Source organism: Sapajus apella, unplaced genomic scaffold (assembly GCF_009761245.1).
Source record: "Sapajus apella isolate SASKATOON/1434 unplaced genomic scaffold, GSC_monkey_1.0 scaffold36, whole genome shotgun sequence".
Classification (NCBI taxonomy): Eukaryota; Metazoa; Chordata; class Mammalia; order Primates; family Cebidae; genus Sapajus; species Sapajus apella.
The window spans coordinates 22,511,818-22,528,043 of record NW_022436976.1 but is presented as its reverse complement, the minus strand read 5'-3'; the positions used below and the strand labels follow the sequence as shown (position 1 = coordinate 22,528,043).

General features: G+C 35.7%; 1 protein-coding gene across 2 annotated transcripts in view; it reads right to left on the bottom strand.

Annotated features, from left to right (window-relative positions):
• ITGB3BP (integrin subunit beta 3 binding protein) overlaps positions 1–16,226 on the bottom strand; it is a 91,109-nt gene that overhangs the window by 12,880 nt on the left and 62,003 nt on the right. For both annotated transcript variants that reach the window (XM_032296759.1, XM_032296760.1), the window contains exon 5: positions 456–534. In XM_032296759.1, coding sequence (XP_032152650.1) covers positions 456–534 — 79 coding nt within the window. The remainder of the gene's footprint in view (positions 1–455; positions 535–16,226) is intronic.

Below are 16,226 nucleotides of genomic sequence, written 5' to 3'. Positions count from 1 at the left end.
GACCAACATGGAGAAACCCCGTCTCTACTGAAAAAAAAGAAAAAAAAAATACAAAATCAGCCCGGTGTGGTGGTGCATGCCTGTAATCCCAGCTACTCAGAAGGCTGAGGCAGGAGAATCACTTGAACCCGAGAGGTAGAGGCTGTGGTGAGCTGAGATCGTGCATTGCTCTCCGGCCTGGGCAACAAGAGAGTGAAACTCTGTCTAAAAAAATATATATATATATAATTAACTAAAAAGACTAAACATAATCTACCAATTTATATTTAAATGTGAAAAGCCAGACATTACTAAAATATTATGGTTAAATAGTGTTCTATTAAAAAAAAAATTCCCATGAAAAGTAAGTCAAACATACTCTGTGCAAACTCTTTCCTGGATTGGATTCTCCAACCTGGGACACTTCTTTCCTTTTATCCTTTTCAAATAGAGTAGAAGTACGAAAAAATGCAAACCTGTATACTACTTAAATTTTGCATTATCTCCACGATTTCTTCTGACAATTTCTCAACTTTAGATAGCAACATCATGAATCTAGTAATAAAGAAAAAAATAAATCTTAGCAAGGGGAAACATTTAAACAGGGCAAGATTTTCAGAGCTCTAACTCTTTGAAGGACCTTAGACTTAGGTTATCTCATTCTTTACAAACACAATATATATATTATCAACTGTCCCATCTTTTGAAGTTTTACTTTCTAATTCCCATGGAGCAGTGGGATGGAAGACATAGTTGGCTGTTCCACAGTACCATATTGAGAACACTAATATACCACCATTCCTTCATTTACTTTGATCTGAGTCTATGAATCAGTATCACCCAGTAACTTTTTTTAAAATAAAGTTTTATGACTTTAATATATTTGATATAATAAAGTCATAAATATATATAAAGTTTAATATATTTGATATAATAAAGTCATAAAACATAAAAAGCTTTATTTTTATAAACTTTAAACTTATAAAAATAAGTTTTATGACTTTATTTTAAATTTGAAAATAAAAGGAAAAGAGTGAAACATCACTTGGAATTCAATCTTCTGAACATATCTCCAGTTAGCTTTTTGGAAAAATTCTCCTAGTTAGAAAAAAAAAAAATTGTATAGCTTTGTTATCATGCTTTTTTTGGTTTTGTTTTGTTTTGTTTTGTTTTTAAAGAAATTGGGTTTACCTCTGTTGCCGGGCTGAAGTGCAGTGGTATAATCATGGCTTACTGTGGCTTCAACTGCCTGGGTTCAATCGATCCTCTTACCCTGGCCTCCCAAAGTGCTGTGATTACAGGTGTGAGCCATGCTGTCTGGCCATGCTTTCTTTACCTAATATAACATTATATACATTTTGGGGGGGCCACGTATTCAAGGCTGCACAATATTCTATTTAGTAAACATACTAAAAATGATTTAACCATTCCCTCATTGTTAAAATTTTAGTTTCTTTTCTAATTTTAAGATCCTACCACTGTTTGTGATAATCTATATCAACACAGTGTAACAGAAAAATAATGTAAGCCATGTATGTAATTTAAAATTTTTAGTAGCCACAGTAAAAGGAACAAAAAGGTAAAATTTCTTTAATAATTTTAATGTTTAAATATATTTAAATCAATATATTCAACTCAATATATTCAAAACACTATTTCAACATGTAATCAATATAAAAATTGCAATATTTTATACTTTTTTCAAATCCAGGTGTACTTTACATATTAACAGCACATCTCTTTTCATACTAGCCATATTTCAAGTGCTTATTAGCCACGTACTGTTTCAAATGGCATAAATCCATATCGATTTTATGAGAATCCAGAAATTCTATTTAAATGCTTTTTCAAGATTACATTGTTATTCAATGATATTTTTGTGCTATTAAAAATAAGACAAATATGTTGAAATTTTGATATACAATGGGTATGTACAGTAAGCTTCAACTAAGTAAATTTTATCTAAATATGCAAATAAGAAATGGAGACCTGACAGCATTATGCAAAAACTAAAAATTGGCTGGGCGTGGTATCTCATGCCTGTAATCCCAGCACTTTGGGAGGCCAAGGTGGGTGGATCATTTGGGGTCAGGAGTTCAAAACCAGCCTGGCCAACATGGTAAAACCCCATCTACTAAAAATACAAAAATTAGCCAGGTGTGGTGGTGGGTACCTGTAATCCCAGCTGCTTGGGAGGCTTAGGCAGGAGAATTGCTTCAGCTCTGGAGGTGGAGGCTGCAGTGAGCCAAGATTGCGCCACTGTACTCCAGCCTAGGAGACAGAGTGAGATGCCGTCTCGGAAAAAAAAAAAAAAAAAGCTAAAAGTTATGAGGACAGTGGAATTTTGGGTGATTTTTTTTCTTTAAAAGTTTTCCTTAATTATTATGTATTTTCAATCAGAAGTCATCTATTTGAGGCCCTGATTGCTTACCAGGAAAACCTCAGTTTGAGAGATGAGATCATAAAGGAATTCCTGCTCCTTCAAATAGGATCGAAAGACCTGAAGAAACAAGGACTTAAGGGACTCTCTTCCAGGCTGGATCCTCTAGCTTCTCATATATGATGCCAAAGCCTACTGAGTGCCCTAGGGGTACAAAGTAGAAGCAAATAAGTTACTTTGCCATGAGAAGGAATTTGAGGGGCTTGTTGTCTTACAACTTGCATCCCTTTCCTCAGAGAACTGGAGTAGTAGAGCCTTTTCAAACTGTCTTACCATATCTTAAAGAGCTGATGGAATTCTCTGTTAACCTATAGGAAATTGTGTGGAAAGGGTTAGGACCTGCAGGGCCACCATCTTGAATGTCTCCAAGGGGATCTGTTCACATAGAGTTAGATGTAAATGCCGTCTCCAAAAGTTGTATAATGTAGCATCCCCAAAGAACCTACTAGCAGCTCTCCTAATTTAAGATAGTAATTGAGAGGCTAAGCTAAAACAAACTTTTGACAATCTTGGAGAGTTGTATTGTATTAAATATCAGTTACCCAGGGAGGTTGTTTTCAAAACATCTTTGATATGCCTAAGGTACTTTTTCAAGGACACTTGTATACAATGTAGGATCAAGTAGAGTAGTGGACATGCCATTGCTCTTCTCATTATTATTTTGATTTCCTTTCTTCTTTTCCTCCTTTTTCTTCTCCCTAGACAAAAATCACCTCTTTTTCCCACCTCAAAGGCAACCAAATTACCATGAATGGTTTTTTAAGTGTTGTACAACTGTTAAATCCTGAAAAATTCTTTTTTCAAGGTATTCTTTTCAGTACCTTCTGACTCACTGAAGAAGCCTTCATAATCTTTGGAGATAAACTACTTGCTGAGCAAATTTTGGGAGAAATACTTCTACCACTTTCTTCATCCTAGACAAAATGGAATTCTCCTAAACATCCTACTTGTGCTGAAAAGTAGATTTCCATTGCTACCAAGAGCCCTTTTTTGTATTTTCAAGGCATGGTTCAAATTCCACTTTGTTGCCCTAACATAGCATTATGGTTTGCGTAGAGTCCCTTAGTCTTTAATATCATCTTGATGTTCCTTTACTAATGTATTTATTCCTGAAAACCAATAATCTTTCATTTCTTTCAAGCTGCCTGAAGAATATATTTCTCAAGTTCATTATGGTACAAAATTTCAAAATTATTGTTGCTCTTTCAAGTTGGTGAGTAAAAGTATCATTGGGTTCCATTCGTATTTTACAGAATACTATTTCTTTCTCAAACAGACTTGCCACTGGCTAAATTGGACCAAATCCTTTATCTTATAATGACCCTTTGAGCCATCCAGATGTGAATGAGTCACTATATCCAGATAGCCAGTGACTGTTGCCAGCTTCCTGGCATCCTTACAAGATTTAATCAAATTTGCATTGTGGTCAAAGACTACTGTAGCACAACCTGAGAAATCTGAAATCTTGGTCCTCCTTGAATTAACCTTCTTTTTCATCAGTAGAGTGAAAACCCAGCAGCATTTTTTTTTTTTGTATCTAGTAGTTTTTCTCTTGAGAAAGCTACATGTCAAAATTCAGGATTTTCACTGTAGCTTTCCAATTTGCTTAGAAGAGCTGCATTGTAAAATTCAGAGTTCTCTCACATTCCTTAAAGAGAAAGTCTTTATTCTGAAAAACAACTGAAATTAGGTGCATCAGCCAAATAAAATCCATAAGAAGCATTGGATGTATCCATTAACTGTGCTTTTCCTTCCTTCTATATTAACTTCTTCAGTCTCAAGTCAGGTGTAACTTGATTTTCAAAACTATCATTCTGTACAGTTCTGGTTTTTTTTCTATTTTGACCACTTTCAATTATTTCAGTTATTCTCCATTCTCAGCTTTGAATTTAGTTTCATTATTTACTTTATTAAGTTCCTTAGATGTACTCTGAGGAGAGAACTTAAGGAACGAAGAGAAATTGTTATTAAATTGGTGCTTCTAATTCAGATATATTGATGCAGCTGTTAGCAAGCTGCTGCTGTGCCATCCTAGATGTGAAAGAATGAGAAGCAAAGGAGTCGAGCAGATGAAAAAGGAACCCAGTGACTTATAGATTCCCTAGGATGCAAGCCATGGTACTTACTGTACTGTGTAGGCATTGTGGATATAGTGGAAGAAGAGTGAAAACCTGTAAAAGTCATGATAATGCCCTGAAAAGATCCTGATTTCCCTACTTTTTCTGTAACTTCCAATTGTTTGATACATGTCTTCCTTACCAGACTGTAAGTTCCATGAAGGCAAGGGTGGTATCTATCCTATTTACTGTTATAACCTGTGTTAACTAATAAGATGCCTGCAGTTATGTAGGTACCCAGTAACTATTTGATAGATGAATGAATAGAATAAAAAAGACCTGGTCCAGTGACCATCCATCCCTAGATTCCAGTGAAGTATGCCCATCTTGCAGTTTTCCCTCTTTTTAACTTTCCTCTCATATTGTCTCATATAGTCTCCATGATTCATCAGTTATATTGCTGACACAGTTAATTACTTCAGTTCCTTAACATTCCACCACATGTCTTTCTCACATGTAACCTTGGACTTCCCTATTGTTTTCTTTGCTCCTAGCCTAAGCTGTGAGAACTATGGAAAAAAAGTTTCACAGCAGTATTGACAGTCAATATTAGAAGTATGATTTTGCTGACCACCCAATGCTGCTTAACTCTCCATTTACTTAAGTTAATTAATCTTTCTTTCGCAAATTTCTGCTTGAAATCATAGCCTAATCCAAGCTCCACTTCCTCCATATTAAAATTAAGCTCTTATACTTAGATTTCTGTCTTACTATTCTACTAATACAGTATTCTCAAAGGCCACAAATACACTCCTAATTAATTCTATTACTAAAAGCTATTATCTGAAAGTTATTACCTCTAAGGAATTGTACTTTTATAAATCTCAACACCTGTGCATTAAATATGAACATAACAGGATGAATTCCTTAGATTTTTCTTGATATTTACAATACTATGATTCATGCAGACAAAGGTAAATAGGTCAGTGAATCGCCATCTCCTGCTACCTAAACTGGTAATTTTGGATGACAGCTGAATTATGAAAACAATGAAACATATTGTTAACATTTTTTCAATGCTTTCTCAGTATAAGGCACTGTACTTACTACTTTACAAACTATATCTTACTTAATTTTCAAAACAACTCTCTGTGGGAAATACTGTCTCCATTTTACAGATAATGAAAACTGAAGTACCAATAAATTAATTATCCAGGGTTTTATGGGGGCAGAGTGTGTGAACCCAGGTGTGTTTGGCCTATGTTCTCAACCACCATACAATATTTCCAAAAGTGTAATTCAGTTACCGCTGGCATCAGAATTCCTTGGTAAATGGTTAAAAATATGTATTCCTGGGCTACATTCAAGATCTACTAACAAAGAAGAACAGAAATATGCATTTCCAGGCAATTTTTATACACACAAAAATTAATTAAAATCATTTTTCATGAAGACTGATCACAAAAAAAATCTGGTCAATATAAACAGACATTCTTTGTCAAAAAAAATTTTCCCTCTGTATTTAGATCTATTTATTTCATTATATTCTTACAGGCTGTCTCAGGGAGCTTTTCTGGGTTCCATTCAGCCTAAAATTTTTTTTAAAAAATTTCTTATTGTGGTAAAATATACACAAGATTTGTCATTTTAAACATTAAGTGTACACTTCTTTACATTAATTACATTCACAATGTTGTGCAACCATCACCAGATATTTCCAAAGCTTTTCTATTACCACAAACAGAAACTGTATAACCATTAAGCAATAACTCCTCATGATTCCCACCTCCAGCCTCTAGTAACCTTTAATCTCCTCTCTCTGAATTAGTCTATTCTAGATATTGCATACAATTGGAATCTTACAATATTTGTCCTTATGTGTCTGGCATATTTCACTTAGCATAATGCTTTCAAGATTCTTCAATGCTGCAGCATGTATCAGAACTTCATTCCTTTTCACGAATGTATAATATTCCACTGCGTGTATACCATACTTTATCTGTTCATCTGTTGATGAACATTTGGGTTGTTTCCATCTTTTGGTTACTGTGAATAATGATGGAATAAATATTGGTATATGAATATCTGAGTCACTGTTTTCAATTATTTTGGGCAAATACCTAGGAGTGAAATTGCTTTGTCTATGGTAATTATATGTTTACTTTTTGAGAAAGTGCCAGACTGTTTTCCACAGGAGCTACAATGTACAAGGGTTCTAATTCCTCTATATCCTTGCCAATACTTGTTATTTTCCATTTTTACTGTTTGTTTAACAGTAGGTGTAAGGTGGTATCTCCCTGTGGTTTTGATTTGCATTTCTTTAATGCCTAATGATATTTAATATATTTTCATGTGCTTATTGGTCATTTGTATAACTTCTTTCAAGAAATATCTACTCAAGTCTTTGCCTATGTTTAAAATTGGGTTGTCTTTTTTTTTGTTGAGTTTTATAAGCTCTTGATATACTCTGGACATTAAACCCTTATTAGAGATACAATTTAAAAATATTTTCTCCCATGCTGTGCTCTGCCTTTTCACTTTCTTGGTGTATTTTGAAGCACAAAAGCTTTTACTTTTCATAAAGTCCAATTTATTTTTTCTTTTGTTGATTGTGCTTTTGGTGTTGTTATATAAGAATCTATCAACAAATTCAAGGTCATGAAGATTTACCATTATGTTTTCTAAGATAGTTACAAATGGTTTTGGCCCTTATATTCAGCTCACTGATCCATTTTGATTTAATTTTTATATATGCTGTAAGGTAGGGATCCAACTTCATTCTTTTTTATGAGGAAATCCTGTTTCCCAGCAACATTTATTGAAGAGACTATTCTTTCTCCATTAAATGGATTTGGTACCCTTGTCAAAAATCAATTGGTCATGATGTATGCATTTGTTTTGGGCCCCCAATTCTATTCCATTGGTCTCTATGGCTACTCTTATGCCAGTGCCATACTGCTTTGATTACTGTAGCTTTGTAGTATGTTTTGAAATCAGGAAATATTAGTCTTCCAACTTTGTTCTTTTTCAAGACTGGCTATTTAGGGTCTCTTGTAGTTTCATATGAATTTGAGGACAGACTTTTCCATTTCTGCAAAAAATGCTGTTTAATCATTCTGCAAAAGAAATATAGGAATTACAGTGAATCTGTAGAATGCCTTGGGTAGTAGCATTAACATCTTAACAATATTAAATCTTCTTGCCCATGAATATAGAATGTCTTTCCTTTTATTTATTTATATATATATATATATCCTTTTCTTTTTTGTTTCCAGGCAGTGCTGAAGAAATAGATATTCTTTAATTTCTTTCAAAAACGAATTGTTTCTAGTGTATAAGGTTTTCAGCTCTCTGGTTAAGTTTATTCCTGGGTATTTTATCCTGTCAGATGTTACTGCAAATGGACTGTTTCCTTAATTTCCTTCTCAAATTCATTACACATATATGGAAACTAATTTTTGTGTGTTGATCTTATACCCTAAAACTTTTCTGACTCTGTTTACTAGCTGTAGTAGCTTCTTGTGCACTCTTTGGATTTTTTTTCTACAGAGGATAATGTTGTCTTCAAATAAAGAGTGTTTTTACTTTTTCCCTTCCAATTTAAATGCCTTTATTTCTTTTTCTTGTCTAATTGCTCTGGCTAGAATTTCCAATACAATGTTGAATACCAGTGGTGAAAGCAGTGGTGAAAGTATATCCTACAGATCAGGAACAAAACAAGGACACCTGCTTTCACCACTGGTAGTCAACATCGTATACCAGTTTCTTCTTTTTTTTCCTCTTAGCCTTTCCTTACCTACAAAATAGGCATAATATGGAATATAGGTGTATATTTTCATTCTAAGATTCTGATAAACATTTTCAATTAACTTATTCCTGGAGACCATCACTTGATCAGTCAACATTCCTGCGCATAATTAAATACTTAAAAACAGTAAAGAGAAACTTAGAATACTGACCAGTGGTTGTCACAATTAAATTGTATACATAATGCAAAACAAAACAACAATAACAAAATTTTAAAAACCAGTTCTGGCATCACTCACTACTATTAAAAAGGTTTTATTTGGGTTAATACAGAAATTAAAAAAACAATTCTAAAAAAGTTACTCTTCTGTCTATAAGAGAATGAGCTAGTGATTAAAAATAAGTCCTAGGCTGGGTGTAGTGGCTCATGCCTGTAATCCCAGCACTTTGGGAGGCTGAGGTGGGTGAATCACCCAAGGTCAGGAGTTTGAGACAGCCTGGCCAACATGGCGAAACCCCTTCTCTACTAAAAATACAAAAACTAGGCAGACATGGCAGTGGCGCACACCTATAATCCCAGCTACTTGGGAGGCTGAGGCAGGAGAATCACTTGAACCCAGGAGGTGGAGGTTGCAGTTAGCTGAGATCATGCCATTGCACTCCAGTGCGGGCAACAAGAGTGAAACTCTGTCTCAAAATAAAATAAATCCTATACAACCTGTGGGATCCTTGTGGTGATGGAACTGTTCTGTATCATGACTACAGTGGTAGATACAAGAACCTACACATGTGATCAGATTGCATAGAACTAAATAATCACACAAAAATAAGTTTATTGCAAAACAGAAAATATGAATAAGATCAGTGGATTGAGTCAATGTCAGTTTCCTGGTTGTGAGATTGTATTGCTGTTTTGTAAGATGTTATGTAAGGAAACTAGAAAAACACTCCACATGATGTCTCTGTTTTACTTTTCACAATGGCAAGTAAATCTACAATTATCTGAAAATAAAAGGTTTAATGAAAATAAAACTTACAGAAGGACAGTTACCATTACTGCAATTTCATAGCAATGCCAGCAACAGCAGCAGCAAATTGCTGAGAGGAAGAAAAGTCAATCGCAGCGAATTATATATATTCCTTGCAAAACATAAAGGATATGGAAGTTCACATAAAATATTAATGTATAGGTGTTTATTTTTACAAATGGGCTTTACTGACATGCCATTAACTGCTTGTTTTGTGAAGAAAAGACATTTTTAAACCTAGAACATGGAACTGTATTTTCCTGTTGAGCGGATTCTTACATTTAAAATTCTCAGTTGATTAATAGGAATTGATTTCAGAATATATTCATCAGTAAACAAAAAGCAAAGTGAAAAGAGTACATATTGTATGCCATCTTCTGTATAAAAAAATAATAAGAAAAAATGAGTCGGGCACGGTGGCTCACACCTGTAATCCAGCATTTGGGAGGCTGAGGCAGGCAGATCACAAGGTCAAGAGATCAAGACCATCCTGGCCAACATGGTGAAACCCTGTCTCTACTAAAAATACAAAAATTAGCTGGACGTGCTGGCAGGCACCTGTAGTCCCAGCTACCTGGGAGGCTGAGACAGGAGAATCCCTTGAACCCGGGAGACAGAGGTTGCAGTGAGCCAAGATTGCACCACTGCATTCCAGTCTGGCAACAGAGCAAGACTCCTTCTCAAAAAAAAAAAAAAAAGATAATAATAATAAAGAAAAAATAAAGGAAACTGCTTTATTTTATGGAAATAAACATAGGAAAGGTAAATAAGAAACTAATGAAGTTGGTTACCCACAACAAATAGGTAGAAGAAATGAGGGAGGAATTAACACTACTGAGTATCCTTTTTTGGCAACAGTTTTGACTTTTAGAACCATATTAATGCCTTATATCATTTAAAAAAGTCAAAAAGGATGAGAAGAAAGCAAAATATGGCCGGGTGCAGTAGCTCATGCCTGTAATTCCAACACTTTGGGAGGCTGAGGAGGGCGGATCATGAGGTCAGGATATCGAGACCATCCTGGCCAACATGGTGAAACCCCGTCTCTACTGAAAATACAAAAATTAGCCAGGTATGGTGGCAAGCGCCTGTAATCCCAGCTACTCGGGAGGCTGAGGTAGGAGAATCACTTGAACCCTGGGGGCAGAGGTTGCGGTGAGCCGAGATTGCGCCATTGCACTCCAGCCTTGGCAACAAGAGCGAAACTCTGTCTCAAACAAAACAAAACAAAACAAAAAAGTAAAATACATGAACAAGAAACCCTATTTCAAATAAATACTTCTTCAAATGAAGAACTAATCCAAATAATTTTTGGAAACAGTAATTTGACTATATATCTTTAAAGACAAAAAACTGCAAACAAATCTTGAATGCTTTGCAGGTTTCTTTTTAGCAGTGCTGTGAGCACAGGAACTCTGTAAGTATTTTGTGTATGATGTAGGATTAAGCAAATGTGCAAATTTATTGCTCCTCTTAGGAGACAGAGATTTAGATTTGAGATGGGATGAAAATATGGAAAAAGGGAAGTCAAGGAAAAACCTTGTATCACTATGAACAGATGAATTTTTAAATGGCCAACCAGAAGAAGGCCAACTAATAAATACAGAAATGATGTAGTTAGAAAATTACGATTATGTAATCATTATAGTAATAAAAGACTGACGTAAAAATCATCAATGTATGTTAAAACTACTGCGTGAAACATGGTCTCAAAATACCTCCCCACAAAGCATTTATTAATTACAAAGGGAAAATGATTACTTTTATAGTAGATAAACCTGGTGAATATCACTTTTAATCAAATGATTAAAATTCATCAATAATAGGACAAAATATCTCTTGATGTAACTCAACAGTCTTCTATATTCTTGCCCCAAAATACACAACATGAATATAATATTGACAAAACATCAGGCTAACACAATTCAGGAATGACGTACAAAAAATAGCCTACACTGTTTAAAAATATGACTGTCAGAGAAGACAATAAAAGGTTAAAAAAATGTTCTAGATTGAAGGAAATTTTAAGAACTGTTTGGTAATGTGTGATCTTGGATTGAATCCTGGATCAAGAGAAAAATTGCAATAAAGAACATTACTGGAAAAATTTGAATTTGGACTATGTACTAGATAACAGTAATGATATCAATGTTAAATTTCCTGATTTTAGTATTTTTACTATGGTTAAATAATATTCTTCTTAGGAAATACACACTGGAGAATTTAGCAGTAAAAGAGGATGTCTGCAGCTTCTCAAATATTCAGAAAAGTTTGAGTACCTATGTATGTGTGTGCACGTGTGACAGAGAGAATAAAAGTACATATGACAAAACATTAACAATTTGTGACTCTGGGGAAGTGTTCAGGAGTTTTTTTTAATATTCTTGCAAATTTTCTGTAAATTTAAATTATTTAAGAATCTGAAGTTTAAAAAATGTCTCTAAGCTGTTAAAAACTTAGAGAAGGTACTTAGACATTTTACCCATGGGAATTTTTTCTTTTTTTTTTTTTTTAAATAAGAGTATTTTTCTGTCTCACAGGCTGGAGTGCAATCTGCTGGACTGGAGTGATCCTTCCACTTCAGCCTCCTGAGTAGCTGGCACTACAAGTGTACACCACCCTTGCCTGGATAATTTAAAAAAATTTTTCTGAAGAGACAGGATCTCCCTATGTTGCTCAGGCTTGAACTCCGGAACTCAAGTGATCCACTTGCCCTGACCACCCAAAGTGCTGGGATTACTGATGTGAGCCACTGTGCCCAGCCCCAGTGGGAAATTTTGTTTGTAGTTCTTAAGCATATTTTGTCTATGAACTCTGCTTTATAAAATTTTTTTTTTTGAAATGGAATTTCTCTCTTGTTGCCCAGGCTGGAGTGCATTGGCGCAATCTTGGCTCACTGCAACCTTCGCCTCCCGGGTTCAAATGATTCTCCTGCCTCAGCCTCCTAAATAGCTGGGATTACAGGCATGCACCACTACACCTGACTAATTTTTTGTATTTTTAGTAGAGATGAGGTTCTCCATGTTGGTCAGGCTGGTCTCAAACTCCCAACCTCTGGTGATCTGCCTGCCTCGGCCTCCCAAAGTGCTGGTATTACAGACATGAGCTACCGTGCCTGGTCAATTTTGTGTTTTTAAGGGTCTCAAGATTTTGGTTTAAATAAACAAAACTATGTATTTGTAAAAATAATTTGAGGCATGTTTCTGTTCAAATTTGTATTTTTACTGCATTTAAAATTTATTTTTTATTTAATTAAAAAAATTTTAGATTGGAAAACATGAACTTGTATTGACACCAATCATGACTTTTCTCTGTAGCCTATGAAAGTGGACACAGTGCGGTGAGCCAAGATGTTTTTATCTGTAAGACTGACTAACAATGATGTACATACCTCTAAATAGCCAACTACTTTTTCCTAAAATGCAGATGAAAGGATTCATAATGGTCACCAATTAGTGTTACGGACACATATTTTAATATGTATCTACTATCCATCACCTTTCATGGAGTCATGGCATTGATCCTGGAGCTTTCACCTTTCATGTGAACTTTGGTACTGTGAAGACTGAGGCAGTTTTGTTTAGATTAACGCAGACATGTTTCATTCCTAAGAAAAGCCTCCTGACAACAGGTTTATTCCGTTCTGAGAAATGGTGACATTTTGGAAACTTCTCTCAGAAACAGCAGTCACACATGTGGAACACCGGATTAAACTGAAAAATCTGGGCACTGTTTGAGCACATGTATTTCTACATATGATCACAACATGGAGTTAGGACATCCTCCTCCCACCCTACACATTTTCAAAGGAAAATCCAATTTTAGAAGTGTGTACGGACTTGCCAAACTTAAAAAACCCAATCACTTGAAAGTTAGCCAGCAGGGTATTGCCACCAACCTAATAAAGCTGTAGGTTTCATCACACGCACCAGACAAATCTACAAGGCTAGTTTCAGTATTCTTCTTTTAAAGAATTTATTTTAAACCTATTATATCACACAGCATGTTTCAAACACTGACAAATAACTCCCTAATAAAACAAAGGCAAAAAAGTTCATCTTATTAGAAACAAGATATACCATCACTTAACAGTCTTCAAATATCATTGCACTTTAACTTTCATAATCTGACAAAGCATTCATGAAACAAGATGAGTTTTAACAGACAATACCTGTAAGCAGACATGCTTGTCCTAAATTTTTTATTAAGTAAGAATTTTACAAACATTACTTATATTAGTGGTAATGTAGAGTATCGTGCCTTCTCCAAGCTGCATGGTGAGAACCACTGAGAGTGTGGTCAAACTTATGCCCTTCCAAGGCCATTATTCTTTTGGCCAGCAGATGGCAGCCTCCACCTCCGGGGCTCAAATGATTCTCCAACCTCAGCCTCATACGTAGGTGGGTCCACAGGTGCATGGCACCATGCTCAGCTAATTTTTTATTTTTTGTAGAGATGGGGTCTCATTTTGTGGCCCAGACTGTCCTCTAACTCATTACCTCAAGTGATCCTCCCTCCTTGGCCTCCCAAAGTCCTGGGATTACAGGCCAGTGATGGACATTAACTGACTATTCACTAGCTTTTGAAAATGAGAAAATTTATTTAGAAACTTGTTTTGTAGTACTTTATAATCGTTAACATTTAGAGTTCTCATATCAGAAAATAGATTATTTGTTCTAATTGGCTAAGAATGTATTTTAAAAGCATCTTGCTTTCTAAATTATATAGTTATCTTCTAGGTTTGTTTTTGTTTGTTTTTTTGAGACAGGGTCTCACTCAGTCACCCAGGCTAGAGTGCATCATCTCTCACTGTAGCCTTGACCTCCTGGGTATCAGTGATCCTCCCACCTCAGCCTCCTGAGTAGCTGGAACCACAGGCACGCCACCACATCCAGCTGTTTTGTTTTTTTTTTTTTTTTTGGTAGAGACAGAGTCTTTTTATGTTGCTCAGGCTGACCTTGAACTCTTGGGCTCAAGCGATCCTCCTAGCTTGGCTTTCCAAATGCTGAGATTACAAGAATGAGCCACTTTCATCTTCTAGTTTTATAGAATGTATTAGGCATATCTATAGGTCCTACTGGCCATCACAGCAACATGCTGTGTTCTGACAACTTATTTATGGTCTATCTCCCATTCACCGGGAAGACTGTAAGCTCCTCAAGGAACAAAACAGGTTTTTTTCATCTGTGTAGCCTCAGCATATGACACAATAGTTATTTGTTTAATGAACATACAAGTGGTAGCTTTATTTCTGTTTTCTCATAATTTAGTTATTACTGCCCTGGGGATCATACGCTGAGATCTATTTTTCCTGTACTGTGTATCAAAGACCTGAGATGAGAGCAAGTATCAGCAGAAGTAACTGACCCTAAGAGATACTTACAAATGTCTTCTTGGTGGTACAAAGTTATACCCTAATCCAGTTTTCCTCAAACCTGTGTTCCATGGTATACTCATAATTATCTGAAAATGAGTGGGGAAAGGCAGTTTGTACCACCAAATATGTTTGGGAAATTGTTGGGTTAAATCAAGTTGAATACGTTTATTCACTTCAGTACTTCTCAAGGCGCAAGCACAGTAGCTTATGCCTGTAATTCTAACACTTTGGAAGGTCAGAGGGGGAAGATCACTTGAGCGTAGGAGTTCAAGACCAGCCTGGGCAACATAGGAAGGCTCTGGCTCTACAAAAATAAAACATAAATTTGCTGGGCATGGTGGCATGCGCCTGTGGTCCCAGCCACTTGAGAAGCTGAGGTAGGAGGACAGCTTAAGTCTGGGAGGTTGAGGCTGCAGTGAACTGATTGTGCCACTACAACTCTAGCCTGGGTGACAGGTGATAAAGTGAGATCTTGACTCAAAAAAAAAAAAGGAAAAAAAAAAAGAATTTAAGTAAGCTAGTGGTTTTCAACAGGGGTTATTTGGCCTTGTAGGGACTATCTGAGACATTCTGATTGTGACAAGTGTTGGGGAAAGGATGCTACTGGTATCTAATGGGTAGGGGCCAAGGATGCTGTTAAGCAACCTATAATGTATAGGACAGCCTCTACCACAAAGAATTACCCAACCCAAATGTCAACAGTGCTGAGAAACCCTGAAGTAATCTTACACACTGTATGAAACTTGTTTTACTGGTAAATGACTGAAAGTAAACATATTTATCTTTTAAGACAAAAAGGGGGCACTTACTGGAGGAATACTAGAGTATCTTCCATAATCGAAGGGAAGCTGAGATTAAGCAAGGCTTAAGAAGCAACAGAAAGAAGCCAGAAGATAAATAGGACCCTGCCTAACGCTTCTCTTCCCTCTGGCTATGGGCTTCTTTCTCTCTCACTGCAAACCAGCTCATCTATTAATACATGGTGAAAAACATGGCTGCCAGTACCATCTTTCCTTGAAGATCTCCATCTGAGAGGTAGTATCTTTTCCTACTTCCAACTTTATAAATCCTGTGAAATAACTGATTGTGTTTAGGTCAGGTGCCTACCCCTGGACCAATCAACTGTCCAGGGTAAGGTTCTGTAAGACTTTGGTAGTCTTTAAATAAAGAAGCACATTATAGGAGTGATTTAAAGAATATTAATCCCAGCAGGAAGAGATGCTGGGCAGACAAAATAAGACAATACACCATAGTGTCAGTTACTCTAGCACAATGATTAAAAGAAGTCTGCTAGATATAAAGCTTTGTGAGCTTCAGCTGTTATTTTACCTCTCTAAACATCAGTTTCTTCACCTGTATTAGGGCACTAACATTATCTACCTCAATGGGTTGTTAAGAAAATTAAATGTGATAATATATGCCTAAGACATGGCAAATGCTCAATAATTACTAGCTATTATTACCCACATTTACTTACTGTGCTTTGTAAAACCTTAAGATGAAGATAGCTCCTTTTCTCATATCTATTTGACCATAAAATTATATTTTAACCCCAAGAACACTTATAAGCATATCTAAAGATACAAATATCCTATAGA